The sequence below is a fragment of the Dryas octopetala genome, chromosome 7, assembly GCF_963921425.1.
Source record: "Dryas octopetala chromosome 7, drDryOcto1.1, whole genome shotgun sequence".
NCBI classification, from domain to species: Eukaryota; Viridiplantae; Streptophyta; class Magnoliopsida; order Rosales; family Rosaceae; genus Dryas; species Dryas octopetala.
This window is the reverse complement of record NC_141372.1, coordinates 14,771,765-14,792,407: the sequence shown is the minus strand read 5'-3', so window position 1 is coordinate 14,792,407 and position 20,643 is coordinate 14,771,765. Positions and strand designations below refer to the sequence as shown.

General features: G+C 35.8%; 2 protein-coding genes and 1 pseudogene across 2 annotated transcripts; 2 read left to right on the top strand and 1 right to left on the bottom strand.

The window, feature by feature from the left end:
- Positions 1-5,188: 5,188 nt before the first annotated feature.
- On the bottom strand, positions 5,189-20,289 carry LOC147279969 (putative 2-oxoglutarate-dependent dioxygenase AOP1; annotated as a pseudogene).
- LOC147279971 (uncharacterized) lies at positions 8,109-13,695 on the top strand. The gene is made up of 9 exons (XM_086250076.1): positions 8,109-10,243; positions 10,339-10,444; positions 10,543-11,175; positions 11,398-11,859; positions 12,142-12,360; positions 12,463-12,555; positions 12,658-12,771; positions 12,860-13,270; positions 13,408-13,695. The coding sequence occupies exons 1-9, from the start codon at positions 8,160-8,162 to the stop codon at positions 13,693-13,695; spliced, it is 4,410 nt and encodes a 1,469-aa protein (XP_086106202.1). The 5' UTR covers positions 8,109-8,159.
- On the top strand, positions 14,934-16,971 carry LOC147279970 (uncharacterized). The gene is made up of 6 exons (XM_086250075.1): positions 14,934-15,166; positions 15,262-15,432; positions 15,515-15,622; positions 15,715-15,784; positions 15,888-15,983; positions 16,587-16,971. Exons 1-6 carry the CDS (start codon positions 14,934-14,936, stop codon positions 16,683-16,685), a joined length of 777 nt encoding a protein of 258 aa, XP_086106201.1. The 3' UTR covers positions 16,686-16,971.
- Positions 20,290-20,643: the final 354 nt, after the last annotated feature.

The following is a 20,643-nucleotide window of genomic DNA, read 5'->3' as shown; positions in this document are numbered from 1 at the left end:
GACAGGAAGTAGAGAGTACTTGCAGACAAGAGATGCATTTGAAGAGGTGTCTTTTGAACTTGAACCTTTCATAGTGAGGACCTATCGGATTTACTTGGTGAATCAGTGAACTTAAGTCTTGAAATGTCACCGTTAGTGTAAACCAAGACAATAAGACTCACACATCTCTCATCCTAATATATTATGGTTCATACGGTTGTGTTCGTTTTGGTCCTGAACAATTCCCGGATTCATGAGAGCTATAGAGAATTTAGCCATATCATTCTCATAGAAGCGACCCACTTCTGCTCTCACATAGGTGACACTAATTAAGAATACTCTGCTATATTCTTCTTGATACAAGATTTAGCGTCATTAAATATAAATATATACCCTCATCAACAACATGCAGATAACACACTTTTCATCATAGAAATGGGATAATGTGTTAAAAACTTGTGAATCATACCCAACTAGTTTGCCTATTGAACCTAGACCATAGGATCTCCAATCAACTAGGTTAGGTTTCCGCCAGATGGATTCATTGAATTGGCTTTAGCCCCATTCCCCTCGATATGAATCTTACTTGCTCTCTCGGTAAACCTTTCTTTAGCGGATCCGCCAGATTTTCTTTTGATTTAATACAATCAATAGAAATTATTCCAATAGAGAGCAACTGCTTGATAGTGTTATGTCGGCGTCTAATATGTCTTGATTTTCCATTATAGACATTATTTTTAGCCCTTGCTTGTGCAGCTAATCTATCACAATGTATACATATGGCTGTAACAGGCTTAGGCCATAAAGGAATATCCTCCAAAAAATTTCGAAGCCACTCTGCTTCCTCACCGGCCTTATCTAAGGCTATGAATTCAGACTCCATTGTGGATCTAGCAATGCAAGTTTGTTTGGAGGATTTCCAAGATACTGCAGCACCTCCTAATATATGTAAACACATATCCACTTGTGGATTTTGACTCCATACTATCAGAGATCCAATTAGCGTCACTGAATCCTTCAAGTACAGGTGGGTACCTTGTATAATGTAGTCCATAATCAATGGTGTACCTTAAGTATCTTAGTACCCTGACTAATGCATCCCAATGATCATTTCCTGGGTTACTTGTGTATCTACTAAGTCTGCTTACTGAATAAGCAATATTGGGTCTAGTGCAATTCATGATATACATTAGACTTCCAATTATTTGAGAATATTTTAATTGTGATACACTTTCACCATCATTTTTCTTTAGTTTGCAGTTGGCATCAAAAAGAGTTACAACATGTTTGCAGTCATATTGACCAAATGTTTTGAGCACCTTTTCTACATAATGGGATTGAGTAAGAATATATCCATCAGAATTTTTTTCATTTGAATTCCTAAAATAACATCGGCTGGAACTAAGTCTTTCATGTCAAAATTAGAACTCAACAATTTCTTGGTGGAATTTATTATATCCTTGTTAGTCCCCATTATAAGAATGTCATCTACATACAAACATACAATGACACAAGAATTTTTAATTTCTTTGATGTAGACACATTTATCACATTCGTTTATTCTAAAACCATGTGTCAACATTGTCTGGTCAAATTTCTCATGCCATTGCTTTGGCGCTTGTTTAAGTCCATATAAGGACTTAATAAGTCTACAAACTTTCTTTTCTTGGCCTTTTACCACAAACCCTTCAGGTTGTTTCATATAGATTTCTTCATCCAAATCTCCATTTAAGAAAGCCGTCTTTACATCCATTTGGTGTATTTCCAAGTTATGGATTGCTGCTATTGCAATCAACATCCTAATAGATGTAATTCTTGTAACAAGAGAGTATGTGTCAAAGAAATCCAATCCTTCTTATTGACGGTACCCTTTGTCTACTAAACGTGCCTTATACTTATCAATGGTACCATCAGATTTTAATTTTTTCTTAAAAATCCATTTATATCCAATTGGTTTATTACCCGGAGGTAAATCAACCAATTCCCATGTGTGATTTTGCATAATGGATTCTATCTCACTATTGATAGCCTCCTTCCAAAAAGGTGCCTCAGGAGTAGACATGGCTTCCTTAAAGGTTTGTGGCTCAGCCTTACTTAAAAATGTAAGAAAATCAGGTCCAAAATCTTTATGTGTTCTAGTACTTTTACTTCTTCTAGGTTCTATGTCAATTTCTTGATCACCAGAAGAATTAAGAACCTTCTCATGTGTTCTCTTTTTACTAGAATTGGACCTATCTTCTTTGAATGGAAAAACATCTTCAAAAAATTCAACATTAACAGATTGTATTATAGTATTATTATGAATATCAGGAACTTCAGAATTAACTACTAAGAACCTATATGCTGCACTATTTGATGCAAATCCAATAAAGACACAATCAATTGTTTTAGGTCCCAGTTTAGTCCTTTTAGGCAAAGGTATTTGTACTTTTGCAAGACACCCCCACACTTTAAGTGTCTTATAGGTAGGCAACCTTCCTTTCCACAACTCGTAAGGAGACATATTAATCTTCTTACGTGGAATTTTATTTAAAATGGTGTTTGCTGTAAGTAATGCTTCCCCCCACAGATTATGTGGAAGCCCAGAACTATTTAACATAGAATTTATCATATCTTTGAGTGTTCTATTTTTCCGCTCAGCGACACCATTTTGTTGGGGTGTATATGGTGCAGTAGTTTGATGAACTATTCTATGAGATGCACAAAATTCTGAAAAAGCAGTGGATTCATATTCCCCTCTTCTATCAGATCTAAGCAGCATAATAGTTCTATTAAGTTGATTCTCAACTTCTGCCTTATATGTCTTAAACATATCTAAGGCCTCATCTTTGCTATTAATTATCAAATAGACATAGCAAAATCTATTACAATCATCTATAAAAGTAATAAAATATTTCTTTCCACCTCGAGTTGGTGTTGATTTAAAATCACATAGATCACTATGAATTAAACCAAGCAACTCACTGGACCTTTCAATAGATTTAAAATTCTTTCTAACAAACTTAGATTCAGTACAAACTTCACATTTATGATTTGTGTCTATTTTGAATTTAGGCAATAATTCTAAATTAACCATCCTATAAAGAGAACAAAAATTCACATGGCCTAATCTAGCATGCCAAACATCAGATAACTCAGCAATATAAACAGAAGAAATATTACTATTATTATTATTGAAAGAATGTGTTACATTAAGTTTATATAATCCATCAGCCAAATATCCCTTTCCCACAAACATACCCCCTTTAGTAAGAACAAACTTGTCAGATTCAAAGACAAGTTTGAAGCCCTTATTGCTCAACAGGGGTCCTGAGACTAAATTCTTGCGAATGTCAGGAACATGTAGGACATCAAGGAGGGTTAGTTCTTTCCCAGAAGTGAACTTTAGAATCACTCTTCTTTTTCCTTCAACAGCAGATGCAGAAGCATTTCCCATGAACAACTGTTCGCCACCATTAACCTTTTGGTTGGTAGAAAATAAATTTCTATCTCCACATATGTGTCTAGTGGCTCCTGTATCAATCCACCAGTCTTTAAAGTCTGTCATCATATTGGTTTCAGATATAACTGCTGCCAAATGATTCTCTGTCATATTAGCTTGACTGGTCTTGCCATTGTGGTTGTTTGAGTTGGTAGAATTCTGATCCTTTTTGTGACGGCAGTCTTGTGCTTTGTGTCCAGGTTTCCCACACACCCAACAATTGCCTTTAATTCTCTTGGAGTTGTTGCCCTTCGGCCCATTATCAAAATGCTTCCTTTTATTTTTCCAGAAATTGGACTTCGATTTTGAAGTTTCTCCTTCAACAATATTGGCTTTGGCTTCAATATGAGAAGCATCAATCTTCTCATTCTTCCTGTTTTCCTCTTCCACACGGAGTTTGAGAACCAAATCTTCCATTGTCATCTCTTCGGTTAGATGTTTGAGGTATATCTTGAAATCTTTCCAAGAGGGTGTCAATTTTTCAATTATAGTCCCCACTTGGTATTTTTCACAAAGATCCATCTCCTCAACATGTAACTCGTGAATTATAATCTGGAATTCTTCGACTTGGTTGACAACAAGCTTGGAGTCCACCATCTTGTGGTTCATAAATTTGCCAACGACAAATTTGCTAGAACTTGCCTTTTGAGATTTATATTTCTTCTCAAGGGACTCCCATAGATCTTTTGCTGTTTTAAATGATGAATAAACATCATACAACGCATCATCTAGCCCATTCAAAATATAATTTCTGCATAAGAAATCAGAGTTCTCCCATACAGCAATTGTAGCACAAGTTTCCTTTGACATAGGATATTCATCCGTCAAAGGTGCTTCTTCTTTCAGAAAATGGGCTAGGCTCATTATTGTTAAATAAAACAACATTTTCTGTTGCCAATGTTTAAAGTCACTACCTTTAAACTTAATTTTCGGGCTTCTTAGCATGACTCTTCATATTTGCAGATTGTTCCATTACAGAAATTATGTCTTTAGATTGTTGGAATATTAATCAGAAATATGGATTTGATAACAGGAAATTTCAATAATAGATAATAATAATAATACAATAAAATGTATATATACACACTTTAAATAAGTAAAAGAAAAAAAATTGACACAAAGAAATACTAACTGATTGTGATTGAGGCTTGCAAATTGCAATGTCCTAAAGACAGAATTTCACCCCTGCACTTGTGCTTGCAGTTCTTTTGGCGTCCGTCCTCCCAGGATACAACAATCAATAATTCTAAATTGAAGCACTACAATTTTGAACTCTAGCGAACCAATTATATATTTGTACTCTCTTTAGTAAATGATAGGAGGAGAAGAATAGAGTGACTAGAAACTAGAAAAATTACTTGATAAATAATACAGAGCATCATGGGTTTATGTAAAACTCAAGAGGTGCTTGTGAAAGAACACAACTAAATACTAAACAATACACACAGAGGCTGTTCACAAAGAAAGATGCAACTCTTGCATCAAACATATCCTTGTGAAGAGGCACAACCAACTACTGCAATATGTGGCACTGCTTGGCAAAAGGAAAGTGACTGTTGGATTGTCAACAACACTTTTCAGTTTTCATTCAATATTAGAAATTAAATATTATAATATAAAATGAATATTATAACATATAATTTCCAACAATATTATTCCAGCAATGTTTGTTTTATTCTGAAATTAATATAAAAATCCTACTTCTTTATTGATTTAACAAAAAATATATCAACTGCTACAATATGCCTTGACGGTAAGGGGTGAAGTGCCCATGAGTTGTGCTTTAATATATTCTGACTGATCAAGTGGCTTATATCTTAAGGGATTGTCCTTGTCCACAAGCTCCTTCGGTATGTGTGTTACCCCTTTTTTGAGTGAAGAAAGCCCGAATGAGTATCTAACCTTATTTTCTGTCACAATGACTCTATGTATACAAGACCGTATTCTATCATTGCTCCAAACCTAGTATGAAAAATCAAATAAAACTTGGAATTAATGACAATAGAACTACAAATAAATAAATAAAAAACAAAAAAACTAATTAATTAATGATATAGGAGAAGGATCCATGACATCATATTTTTGAAACAAGTTTTGACACAAATTTTCAATGGGGCCCACTCCATAAAGGATTTCAACGATCCGAACCGTCTATTTTTTAGGTTTTTATTAAGGGATCATCCTGGCAAAAAATTAGGTAAATCAGAAACCATTTACCATATAATATTAAATGGTCAACATTTCAAGTATTTATTTTGTCGACCACTTAATCTTTGTAGGTAAATGATTTATGATTTACCTAATTTTTTATAAAAATGATCATTTAATGTAGACCTTAAAAATAGACGGTTTGGATCCACTACAAGAAAAACCTTCATAGACATCACTTTTTTAATATCAGTTTTTACATTAACCGATATCGTATATTTTTAGATATCGGTTAATTTTTTAGACGATGTCTAAACACATTAACATATCACCATTTTTTTTTTCTGATATCTTAATTTTTCCCGGTTGATTAAGTTTTTTTAAAAACTGATATGTAAAAGTCATATCTGATATCTATATTTAACCAAAAAAAAAACACGGGGGAATTTTTTTCCCAAACTTAAAAATTTTGGCTAAGTGTTCCAACCCCAGTCCCGATATCCACACACACACATTCCCGCCTTCTATGCAGACATCTCCTTCTCTCTCACTCTCTCAAACACAAACTGAGACACACACTCGTTCTCTTTCTCTCTCGCGCGTCTCGTTCTCACTCAGACCTTGTCGTCGAAGTCGAAGTTGCCGTCGGCGGTCAAGTACGAACTATCTCATCCTCCTGGGTTGCGGCGTCAAAAGGTAAGCTCAGTCTCATCTCTCCTGGGTTCTCTCTTTATCTCTGTCCTCTTCTCTCTATCTCTCTGTCCTCTTCTCTCTTGTTGTTGTTTAGGTTTTTCTTCAAATTAGGGATTTTCATAGGTTCGTTTGCTTCTCGAAATTAGGGGTTTTCTTGATTTTCAATTTCTCTCTCTTTGGAACAGGATAGTGTCACGTATTTAATTCACTAGGAGGATCTGTTACTGAGAAAGATTTGCTAGGAAACTATCTTGCTATGTTTACAAGTTTTGTTCATAGGGATTTGTATTTTGACTTTGTGCTGGGATCTTTCCCTTTGTTTCCTTTCTTGACGTTATATTGTTAACTAAATTCATTGGTTAGTTGATCGATGATTTTTAATTTCAGTTTGTGTTCGGGCTCAATCACCATAAATTTCCTTCATCCTAGATGAATATTTATAGGTGATTAATTGGTTGTGGGTTATTGGTATTTTTGTATGTATTGGTGAATCTGAAATTGGGTTTTCAATATATGGGGTGGCAGTATGGAGGCCAAACAGGCAACATTGTAGTTTGGATAGGAGATGAACTGCACAAGATCCCTGTTTTGGATCTTAGTAAAACTAGTAACCTTTCAGATTGGTTTAGATTTTCTGAGATTTTGCAGTGTGGCAGGTTTCTTGTTGTTGTCTGTATACAAAATTCCTTCACTAATTAAAAGGAAATAATGTTTATTTGGGGGCTGAACTTGTTTTATTTCTTTGCAGGGCCTTTAAATTTTATTTGCTTCCGGGGAAATCATTTATACCCAGAGTTTGTTGGTATATGCCTATATGGTAAGGGTGCAACGTACTGTCAGAAAAAGCAAGGAAAACCTTTGATCTCTGCTTTAAGCAACTTAAGGCTTTTGCAGGTAACTTTTTTCTGCTTTTTTTCCTTTTATGATTGTGCATCTGGATCTGGATTTTATTCTTCCTCATTGCTTATAGGGTGCCTTTAGTCCATCCACGTATAATTTTCCAATCTTTACCATCTCACTAAGCATTTAATTAACCATACCATTGCTATCTATTCCCATGCATTTCTGCCTTGGTAGGAAACATCATGTTGGTGGAGTTTATTCATTTATTTTCTCATGTAATTAGCTAGACTGCACAAATTCTGTCAAAGAACAAAAGAAGAAAAAAAAAGAAAAAAAAAAAGAGCTAGGCTACATAGATGATTTAACAAATTCTGCCCAGCCCCATACCCTTTTATTTTTACATATGTTTGCATTATGCAATTTCTGAAACATCTTATTTTTGCATTATATATATGCTTAAAAATTGGTGAAAATTGTGTTGTATGTTTGCTATTTTGCATGTTTTTGTGTTGGGAATGCTGAAATAAATGTGGATTGTGACTTTGCTAGATTGTTGTTTTGGGAAATAGGTGTCTTAATAGCTATATATTTTGCATCTTTAATTGGTATTTGGTAGTAAATTAACTTAGTTTATCTTCATGTGAAGTTGATATCGGTAAGTTCAATGGATAAAACATGGATACATGCTGATAGAAGGAGTAAGGTGTATGAGGTGGGAGTTGAGAATTTTCTAAGGTTAGGAGTAGGCAATAGTGGCAAACGTAAGTACATCCATTGTCCTTGCAATAGATGTGGGAACTTGAGTAAGTATACGGTAAAAGTGGTTAGGGAGCATTTGTACTTTCATGGTTTTGATGAAAGGTATAACAACTGGATATGGCATGGTGAAGCTAGTGTCTGTAGGGATGAGCAATATGGTTTTCTTGGTTCTGAAACAGTAGACATGTGCGAAGGGGCTTTTGATAATTTCAATCATGATCCGGACAAGTTTCAGAGTTTCGTTGAGGAAGGGGAAATGCCCTTATATGTTGGTTGTGATAAGTACAGTAGGTTATCTGCAGTGGTCAGATTGTTCAACCTGAAGGCAAAACATGGGCTGACAGAGAGTAGCTTCTCTGATTTTCTGGTTGCTTTTGGAGATATGCTACCTGATGGTAATGTGCTACCCTTGTCTATATACGAGGCGAAGAAGTCATTGGCTGCTTTAGGAATGGAGTATGTGAAGATACATGCTTGCCCGAATGATTGTATCTTATATAGAAAGGAGTATGAAGATGAAACAAGGTGCCCTAAGTGTGATCTCTCTAGGTGGAAGGTAAACAAGGGAGCAGTTGAGAAGGAAGGGGTGCCAGCCAAAGTATTGTGGTACTTTCCTCCTATTCCAAGGTTTAAACGAATGTTTAAATCTTGTGAAACTTCGAAGAACCTCACTTGGCATGCCAATCAGAGAGTGAGTGACGGCATCATGCGCCATCCAGCTGATTCTCCAGCTTGGAAGTTGGTTGACCATAAATGGCCGGATTTTGCAATCGAGCCTAGAAATCTAAGGCTTGCCCTTTCGGCTGATGGGATAAATCCACACAGTTCATTAAGTAGTCGATATAGTTGTTGGCCTGTCCTCTTAGTCACCTACAACCTTCCTCCGTGGTTGTGCATGAAGAGGAAATTTATGATGCTAAGTTTGTTGATTTCGGGTCCTAAGCAGCCAGGAAATGACATAGATGTGTATTTAGAACCATTGGTTGAGGATTTGAGAGCACTATGGAATGGAATTGAGGGAGTGTATGATGGTTTCAGGAAAAACTCATTCACTTTGAAGGCTGTACTTCTATGGACGATCAATGATTTTCCAGCTTATGGTAACTTGTCTGGGGCCTCAGTGAAAGGGTATAAAGCATGTCCCATATGTGGAGAAAACACAGATTCTGTTAGGCTAAAACATGGTAAGAAAATTTGTTTCCAAGGGCACAGAAGATTCTTACCACGACACCACCCATATCGGAGACAAATGGCTGCTTTTAATAACAAGCAAGATGAGCGTGAGCCTCCTACACCTCTAAGTGGACATCAAGTCTTGGAAAGAGTTTCAGGAATCAATTGTATCTTTGGGAAGAAACAAAGAAAGGACAACTTAGGTGGTGAAAGCCATGCTCCATGTTGGAAGAAGAGATCAATCTTCTTTGACCTAGAGTATTGGAAGTCCCTTCATATAAGGCATGCTCTCGATGTAATGCACATTGAGAAGAATGTGTGCGAGAGTATCATTGGGACTTTACTAAACATTCCAGGTAAGACAAAAGATGGGGTGGCTGCCCGTTTAGATCTCGTGGAAATGGGGGTAAGACTAGACTTGGCACCACAAATTGGGAACAAGAGGACATTTCTGCCTGCAGCTCCATATACACTTTCTCGGGATGAGAAAAAAGCTATATGCAAGTGTTTGTTTAGTATCAAGGTCCCGGAAGGTTACTCTTCAAATATACGAAACCTAGTATCCATGGAAGAGCTCAAACTTTTCGGTCTTAAGTCTCACGATTGCCACACCTTAATGCAACAATTGCTACCTGTTGCCATCCGTTCAGTTTTGCCCAAGAATGTGAGATATGCTATTACTAGGCTGTGTTTCTTCTTTAATGCCCTATGCTCCAAAGTGGTTGATGTGTCCAAGTTGGATAAAATTCAGTCTGATCTTGTAACCACCTTGTGTTTGCTGGAGAAGGTTTTCCCACCTTCATTCTTTGATATAATGGTCCATTTAACCGTGCACCTTATTAGAGAGGTACGATTGTGTGGACCAGTCTTTTATAGGTGGATGTATCCATTTGAAAGAGGCATGAAAGTGTTAAAAGGTTATGTCCGGAATCGTAATCGTCCAGAGGGCTGCATTGCTGAGTCTTATATTGGTGAGGAAGCCGTGGAGTTTTGCTCGGAATATTTATCTGGGGTACATGCAATTGGTACTCCCTCTTCGCGTATGGGTGCACCAAAGACTAGTAAGCCTCTATCAGGTGGTAGGGTAGTTAATGTAGACCGTGAAGTTTGGGAACAAGCTCACCGCTGTGTTTTGGAGAATGCCGCTGAATGCGATTCGTATGCCGAGTAAGCTCACTGATTGTGTTAAATACATACTTAATTAGCAGTTTTTGTAATGCATAATTTACATGTTTTAATAATTGTACTTTATCTGTTTATAGACAGCATAAGGCTTACTTGAAAACCCTTTATTCAAGTAAAAAAAGAAGTGAAAAGTGGCTACTAGAAGAGCACAACCGCAGATTTATCTATTGGTTACGTGACAAGGTATTACTTTGTTACCTTAAAAACCACTTAGCCTAATGCCATCTATTTGGTGTTGTGTTTCTGTTTTAAAAATGGCATCCTAACCTTTGTGCTCATAGGTGGCAGAGTTAATCAATGGTGGATCCAGTGGCATAACGGCCTCGTTGAGGCGGCTAGCTATAGGTCCACCTATGAGTGTGTTGCAGTATGAGGGCTATCAGATTGAGGGCTGCCATTATCACACAAAGGCACGTGATTCCACACGCACAGTCCAAAACAGTGGGGTGACCTTGGTGGCAAAGACAATGCAAGTGGCAAGCGCGAAGGATAAAAATCCTGTCTACACTGATATGTCTTTCTTTGGTGTTATCGAAGAAATATGGGAACTGGATTATAATGACTTCAGGGTGCCCTTATTTAAATGTCAATGGGTAGAGAACAATAAGGGAATTAAGACAGATGAACTAGGGTTCCAATTGGTTAATCTTAATAGGATAGGTCATAAGAAAGACGTATTTGCTTTGGCTGCCCAAGTGAAGCAAGTATTTTATATAGAAGACCCACTAGACTCTAATTGGTCAGTGGTACTTGCAGTCCCAAATAGAGAGTTTAATGATTGTGCTCATGAGGATGAGTTGGGGGACACCATTATTGACCATCAATCCTTTAGCCTTGGATTACCTCCTGTTGAGGAATTTGATGATATAATAGGAGAGGATGATAACAGTTACAAGAGGGATAATTGTGAGGGTGTATGGATTGATCACTCCAAAAACACAACTTGACAATCTAAAGGTTTGAATTTATTCAGTTTTTATGTGTCACTTAATTTCAGTGATCGAGCTTCAATTTAAAGGTTTCTATCTCTTTGTCTTTTCTTGATTGTTATCCTTTATTCACTAACCTGTCAGTTTACACATTACTAAGCACACAAGTAAGTATTGCTCTAACTTTGAAGCTACTAATGTTTTCAGGTATATGACTTGATAATGGCTACACCATCAAGAAAAAAAGCTGCAGCTGCGAAATCCAAAGGCAAGAGGGTTGCCACCCCAAAATCAAAGGCCAACAAACCTGCAGTTTCCGAGGCCAATGACAACAAAAAAGCATGTTCGACTTCAAAGGCCAACAAACCTGCAGTTTCCAAGGCCATTGACAACAAAAAAGCATGTTCGACTTCAAAGGACACTGTTACAACTGCAGGCAGCAGCAAATCCTCACGCGGTGTTACAAAGATGCACAAAATAGTCGTTAAGAAGGCTTTAGGTCGAAAGCTGAAAGTGGAGTACAACTCACATGGCTTGCCAGTAGGGGAAACAAGGTTGTACTTGGCTTCTTATATAGGAGTTTTGGCAAGGACAACTATACCTATTACGCATACTCGCTGGCCGAAAGTGCCAGATGACCTAAAGCAGAACATTTGGGACGATGTTCAGGTAATTAAGACCTTCATAACATTTCTTATAATCCTAGTGTCATTTGAATTTGTATGTGTCTTAATTAAAAAGTTTATAAATTATATATACTACCACATAATACTCTGCCACATTATAAGCATTTTTCTTTCATTACACACTTCCTTTAGATACACTTGTTACACACTTGCTTCATCTTCAATTCATTATAAGCATTATAATTTCAGTCACATAAGCTTTATAATTTCAGTCGCATAAGCTTTATAATTTCAGTCGCATAAGCATTATACTTGTTCCTTGTAGAAAGCATTTGAGTTGGCCAAAGAAAGCAGGAAATGGGTGTTGTCATCTGCTGGCAGTAAATGGAGGTCTTTCAAGACTACATTAACCACCAAATACGTATTGCCATTCAAAGATGACCCGGAAGCGGAAGCTTTGCAGACCCGACCGAAGGAGTACGACTTTATTGCACCGGAGGATTGGACTGCCTTTGTTGCTCAACGATTATCAAATGATTTTCTGGTAAAGATTTCAGTTTAGAATTCAAAGTTTGTGGTACATATATATGTTTGTTAGCTTCCATTTAGGGTCTAATGTTTGTGGTATGTGGTGTCGTCATCGTAGGAACTACACGAAGCGCAAAGGCAGAGAACTGCAAAGCGGAAGTATCATCATAGGTTATCAAGGAAGGGATATATTGGCTTGGAGGAGGAATTAGTAAGGCTATAAGAATCCCATAATTGATTTGTCTTTCAACTATATGTAATGGGAATTGGAGGTTGGACTCACTATATATATGGTTAATTTTATGCTGAATAGAGGAAGAAAAATGTTGATGAAGATGATGTAGACCGCTGTGTCCTATGGAAGAAAGCTAGGGAAGACTGTAATGGGAACTTGAGTGAAGAAGTGATGCCTGTGGCTAAAGTCATAGTAAGCTACTGAATCTCACAGATTGAGGTTGGATAATTGATTGTGTAGTGATATGCTGAAACTGTTCATGTTTTTCTTATTTTGGCAGGACGAGTTGATGGACAAAGTGAAAGCTGGAGAGTTGAAGGTGGAAGGTGCTAATGATGTTCTAAGCATGGCATTGGATACTCCGGAGCATGCCGGCAGGGTCAGGGGTGTGGGGGGAAATATCAACCCTTCGGTGTACTTCAACATCCCAAAAAAACCTAGGGATGAGATGACCATGAGTAAGAGAGACCTAGTGGCTATATTGCAGAGGAACAATAGGGAGCTGTTGGACAGAATTGAGAAGTTGGAGTCAATGAACAATGTGGCTACACCAAAACAAGTTCCAGGTACAGGGCTGGTCTCTGATAAAGCAAGTTGCTTTGGTGAGGAAAAGGCTAAGGCTGCAGAGGTTGATGTTGAAGAGAAAGTTGAAGTAGTGTCGGTGGAAGAGATGGAAAAGGCAGCAATGAAGGTAACGTATGATTCTTTGGTGCCATGTTTTCATATGACAAGTAATATACTTCAGTTTGATTGTTTCTAAGCCAAAGAAAGCTATTCATTACAAATCTGATTTTAGGTTTAGGCTTATGAGTTATTATGTTTGTGTAGGGAAAATCATGCAAACTGGCAGTAGGAGATGTCACCAACATTGTTGCGTGGGGTACAATGATTGATATGGCATCCAACACAGTACACGGTGCTCCCTTAGGTGAGGGAAACGTGAGGGTTTCAATTGACATTGCCAACAAGGAAGAAGCATTACTTCCCTTCCCGGTAAGAGACGAGTTAATCACAGTTGGGCAGGCTGTTGGAAGCCATGTGGCTTGGCCCCAAGAGCTTGTTATCGTTGGGAACAACAAGGTAAATACCAACTTCAGGTCTGTTACTGCTATTTAGTTACCAGTGTTACTGCTAGTCTGTTTTTTCTTACCGAAATATTTGAGTACTTATTGACCTTTCCAAGACATATAATTATGTCCAGTTTTGTCATCTATGCCAATTACTTGAAGTTCAGTTTTTGAGGTCATTTCATTACTCTTTATGCTTTTAATTATTCTAGTATTCCCTATCCAAAGTATATGAAGCCAATTGTGGCAAATCAAAATGCTAAACATGTATTAGACAGCTGCATATGATCTGTGTTTGCATGCTCCCCTGCCATGCATTGCTTTTCCTTTCACCTCAAATTCAACAAGCAATTCCAACACTACAAGAAGAATGCAACCCAAATCAGAGCACACAGGAGGCAGACTCTAAGTTGATTCATGCAAGCTTCCAATTTGGGTGCTAGCTAGTAGCTCCTTAGTCGTTATAAAAGGGCTTGCAAATAAATGGGAGGTTCATCCCCTGGGGGCCCACACTAGCTAGCAACCTCCATACTAGCTTTAAAATAGAACCATAAAGCATTCTCTAGAATCTCCACCAACCAGCATGGACAACTCATCATAATATTTAGAACATATTTGTGATGAGAAAAAGAGATGGTAGTTCATAGTTGGTTGAAGTATAGAGACATTAAGACAGAGTGGGTGTTACTAAAAAAAAATAATAAGCAAAATAAAAAGAGGAAGAAGCTAGACAGATTTGGGGTAAAAATAAAAACAGAAAGAACATGATATTTTCAGTATTAGAATCATTATCAAAAGTACTATTATCTATCTTTGCACATGATTGTTCCTAATTGAATAAAGTTCATATTATGCTTTGTGTTTAACTTTCTATATGCATCATCATTACTATTATTCCAACTAATAGCAGCTTTGAGAACAAGAAAAGAAAATATGAGGAAGAAGACAAATGAATAACTACAAGAAAAACCAGACTGCACAGCAGGGAGGGGGAGAGAAAGGGGGAAGAGCTCAATGCTTTTCCAATCAATTTTTCTTCTTTTATTTAATTTTTAATTTTGGTTTTAGATTAATTTTGCTTCTTTAATTAAAAATAAGTGAGACCAATCAAATTATCACAATTCAGCATACCATTATCTGCCAAATGAATGAAAAATAAATCCACAGCTACGCAAGAAAGTTATGGTCATAATTCCAATATGCCTGATGTGTCTTTGTCTTAGTAAATCACTAACAAGCTCTTGTTTATCTTTGATACCCTATAAACAGACAAAGCAGGTTCCTGCCATGGTGAAGGAGCTATTCAAGAAGGAAGCAGCCGAAAAACATGTCCCGAAGCAATGCAAGTTGTTGTATCGATTTGCAACGGAAACAATGGTCGCTAGTGGCAAAGTCATGAGTAGTGAAGTGGAGCCAGAAGTCTTTGGAGATGTCCGAAGACTTTATATATTAAAAGAGGATATTACTAGCTTATTGGAGATGAAAGAACTTTCAGCCACATGCTTAGTTGTGTACATGAGGTAATTGTACTCTTTCAACCACATGCATTAATTTATTCAACTATTTCTCAACTTGAACTGTTTCTGATACACATGCATTGTAAAAACATTGATAGGCACCTGTACGATAGGCTGATCGAATCAAACATGACTGACATGGTTGGTTTGGTGGACCCGGCACGCATCTCTGTGGGAGCTGGAAACCCAGAGCGGAGATCAACCTACCTAGCAGATAGGTTCCAGCAAGGAAAATGCGATCGTGTCTTTTTAGTGCCATTCAATGCTGGGTATCCCTTGACTGGTTGATGTTTTAATGCTAGTTTTATGCTCATGTGTATTTCTTTCGCTAATTATCGTTCAATTTGACAGTAACCATTGGATTTTGACAATCATTAGTGAAGAAAAGGACGTGGTCCACATCATGGACCCTCTTCCAAGACAAACCAGTAACCCAGGCTGGATGGATGTCGTGAACACGTAAGTGTCTATTAATATGTACCATCTTACATAATATGGATTGTATATTAAATTGTGATATATAACTTAAATTGATATTTTGTCTGAACTAGTGCTATTAGACAATTTAATGGGGTTACGGGAAGGAAAGGTCCGAAATCACCAACTTGGAAGCATCTCTATGTAAGTGTCTATGTATTACTTAAGTCTTTAAGTTTCTATGTCTTACACATTGGACTAATTTAATTAAGTATAACTCTATGTAATTTCCTTTGCTTGTCTGTAGTGTCCTAAACAACCAGGTGGTGTTGAATGTGGATATTATGTCATGAGGTACATGAAGGAAATAGTTGAGGACACAACCCTTGCATATGAGTCGCAGGTTAGAATACTTACTCCTATTGGGGCAGTTGACTGGTATATTGTGCTATCCTTTGTACAGTTCTAACTTGGGAAACTTGTAAAAGGGAATTACATAGAGTAAGGGATGGCCTAGCTAGGACTTTGTTGCTGGTTTTTAAGACTTTGTTGCTGGTTTTTAAGACTTTGTTTTCTGGCTTTGCATCTTTTTAATTTTTTCTGTGTATGTGTGTTTGGGTTGGTGCTGTGTGCATTAAAGAGTGTGTTTAGGTTGATGGTCTGCATTTCTATTCTATTTCCATTATTTTTTACTTGCATTATTGCTGAACTCTAGCTAGGCTGATACTGTGACTACTCATTTATACTTGCATGATCCATTTTTTGAATCATATATATGTGCAGCCATTTGAAAGCCCTTGCTGAATGCACGAAATGTAGGCCATCTGAATTCAATATATATAACTTATATATCAGCAAGTATTGAATTTAGATGATATATAACTTACATAAGATTGCAGCCATCTAAATTCAATACTTGCTGCAATCTTATTCATGCTTTTGGCCTATTTTTTTTTAATGCCCTTTGGGATCCTTGCTGAATGCACTTTTCTTTCTTGTTTTTCAGTGGAGTAACCTGAAGAGCAGGAGGAGCAGTTACACACAAGAACAAATAGATGAAGTCCGGGTTGAATGGGGAGATTATGTTTCCATGCATTTTATTTAGACTAACATGCATGTTTTTGGTAACTTTTTGAGCATTTTGTTGTAGATATGAAGATATATACTAGCTAGTTCACATTCAAATCTTTTGTATAGGCAGAATTTAGGCCTAGCTGAATTGCACTGTTATGCCTTCATTATTTTTGTACATGTTGGCATGTGTTTAATTAGGATCTAGCTAGCTAGAGATGGATAGTGATTTTGGGGTATAAATGATGAGGGCTATCCATAAGTCTATATGGATTTGTAATCTTATTTTGTTAACTTCATTACTGAGTTTGGATGTTGGATTCATTTATATGAATGAAAGAATTTAAGTTGAATTATGGTGTAGAAGCTTAGTAATTGTTCAGTGGATGGATATTTACCAATTAGTTTTTATCAATATCAGAAGCCTATTGCATATCAGATTATGTAAAAATGCAACGATAAGGAATGAAGTTTCAACATCATTTTTTTTAAAAAAAAACCGATATCTAAATAATATTTTTATATCAGATTTTAATTGCAAAACCGATATGTTATACACCTTTTATATCAGATTTTACTTTCAAAACCGATATGTTATACACCTTTTATATCAGATTTTACTTTCAAAACCGATATGTTATACACCTTTTATATCAGATTTTACTTTCAAAACCGATATTTTATACACCTTTTATATCATATTTTAATTGCAAAACCGATATGCTATACATCTTTTATATCAGATTTTAATTGAAAAACCGATATGCTATAAATAATTTATATCAGATTTTAATAACGAAACGGATATGTTATACATCTTTTATATCAGATTTTAATTACAAAACCGATATGCTATACTCATTTTATATCTGATTTTAAGTCCCAAGACGATATCATAAGTATCTTACATATCGGAATGTAGTTTTTAAGATATCAGAAATCATTAATATCTGATAACAATGATGGTATATCATATCGGATTATCAAACAAATACGATATCTAATATAATATAGACATCAGTGAATAACCGATATGTAATATGGGAGAATAGATATCGGCACGCATTATATCGGTTGGAAACCTAAATAGATATCGGTTTATCACTGATATATATGAAGGTTTTTCTTGTAGTGATCGTTGAAATCATATATGGAGTGTGCCTTATTGAAAACTTGTGTCAAAAATAGAATGTCACAGATACGCCCCCAATGATATATATATATATATATATCAAGAATGCTCTAAAACTAACTGCTTAGTAAGTTAATATAAAGCTAACCACCATGTTAAGCCCATTTCACAATATAATCTCAAAATCCAAACCGTTTATTTTTTAGGCCCTACTTCAAAGATCATTTCTGTAAAAGATCTCCAAAATCTGAAGTCATTTAGCCATTTGATTATAATAACAACTATTTTTATGCTTTTATTGAAAATACTGATCGTCTATTTATTTGATTTCAATTAGATGACTACATGATTTTTGATTTAGTTATTTTTTGCATTGATGATCTTTGAAGTAGGGCCTAAATAATTGATGGTTCGGATTATGAGATTAGTTATGTGGTGTGCCCAAAAGCATGGTTAGCTTCGTATTAACTTGCTAACTGGTTAGCTTTAGAGCACTCCTCATATATATATATATATATATATATATAGGGTTTTTTAGATATAAGACCATTTTGAATACCCTATTTTATAGTAGGCCCAATAGGTAAATAAATGTGTGTGAATTTTTTTTTTTCCACGTCAGATAATGTCTTAGGCATAAATATGTAGATATTTACAAAAGATGTCATTGCTCCAATTTGAGCAATATTTAAAGATCCATGATTTGAGGCATTTATTACTTCTAATTTTGAATGTTAATTTTAATTGATGAAATTTCATGATTCATACATTCAATTAAAAAAAAAAATTGTTATCAATTATGAATATCAACATATAAACACTCAAATACAAAAAAATTAAACAAAGTAAGCCTTCACTTTGAGAGAAATATCACCAACCTCCTTTTGAGGTATATATACCAATGCTTTCATCACCTCTTACTCAGGTAGAAAAATGTGAAAGAAAAAAAAGTATCACAATCATGGAGTGCATGGTGTTGAAAAAAATAGAAGAAGATCAAAGGATGGATAAACACTGGTGGGACAAAAAATTTCTTTCAAAATTTTTAGTAATTAAAAATATTTGTGTTTTATGAGAATGAGAGATTAGAACTTGGAAACTCTTCCATAAAGTAGATAGAAATATAATTAGACAAATAGCTAATTGATAATTGTTAAAGGACAGTGTTATTGGCACTACAAAAAAGTCATCCAGCATGTAGTCCAATTTTTAAAAAAACATAAGAGAAAATTTGTACATATTGAAGTGCAGGCTAGGATGACCTTTTGGAGTGCCAATAACACTATCCTAGCTTGTTAAATAATACGTAATTCACACTATAAATAATCACCTCAACTGATCTACAAGGGATGCCGATCAATTAAATTGGTTTCACATGTGAATTTCATCATCAAGCTAGAGAATTAATGTAGTTGTTGGGTAGGTTAGTTGAAAGGGCCGTACAATTACCCACAATTCACCCAAGTTTGATCCCCTTCCCTCCAACTCAAAAAAAAAAAAAAAATTAGCAAATTGATTTTTCATCTATTAAATAAAAAGAGGAGTGTGGGCTTAATTATAATTAAGTGGGATTTTCAGAGTTGCAACTCACTTATATTAAGTATGTATGTGAGACATGTGATATATACATATATATTTTAGTGGTGAATGCAGTACAAATATACATATAGTTATATTAAATGAAAAATTATGGCATAAACATACGTACCTGAAATACATCACTTGCTAGGAATACGAAAGATGAAGGTGGAAGATCAACACATATCCATTGATCATCCTTTGTATTTACCTCCAAACCATTGACATGATTTTGACAGAGAATGGTGGAAAAGCTCTTGTCTGTATGACTAACTAGACTCACACTTTCACCTTTCTTGGGTTCTTTGTATTTTAATAATTTGAGAGCGTAAAAAGTCGATTGAATGTGATCATCATGATACTTCTCTACACCATAGTTCTCGAATACCATTCTCGTCACAACTTCATTTAGTTCTGCCACCACTTTCATATGCATATCAACACTGTCACTGTAGGCACAAAAAAAAAAAAAAAACAAGAATTAGCTAGACAAGAATTGAAATGAACAATCCAAGAACATATGTTTTGAAAAGTATACCGAAACTGATAGTTTCCGTTGGGCCAAAAAATATGTGAGAATCTCTGAAGTTCTTCAGGGTTTGAAACATTATCAAGGAACATGGCTTCATAGGAAGGGTTCTTAGTAAAATAGCCAGCAAAAGGCTTGTCTTGGTAAGTATGTTGGGCTTCGATTTCTGTGGGGAAATCAAACATCTCTCTCAATGTACCAAACAAAGTGTTGTGAAGCTCCAAATTAAGAGACTTTGTTGGACAGGATTGCAATGAAACAACAAAACTCTTCGAGTGCATGACAAACTTCTCTGCGAGCTGAATGCCATGAACTTGTCCCTGGCTTCCAGAAGTCCTCTGATTTGGAGAAATCTACCACCGGAATTTTGGTCACTGTTTGAGTGCTCATGGTGTTCTTTTTCTGCTCACAAGCAAAGGAAAAGATGGAGAAAGAATTGTTGGAGAACAGGAGAAGAGAGATCTCGCAAGGTGATTAAATTATATGGAAAAAGTGGTCCATGCTAGCCATCTGTTTAGTCGTTTGGCACATGAATTTTAACGGAGTTATAAATTTTTGCAGAATTTATGGATTCTATAGATTCTTTTTTTATTTTCATAAAATCCATCAAAATTTGAGGGGGAAAGGTTGAAATTCTCATAGTCTTTGTTTTTTGAACAAAATCCACCACTTAATGAAATCCTTTAAAATCAAATACAAATATTTAAAATTCTGAATGAAATACACCTATATTTGTATATGAATTTTCAAATT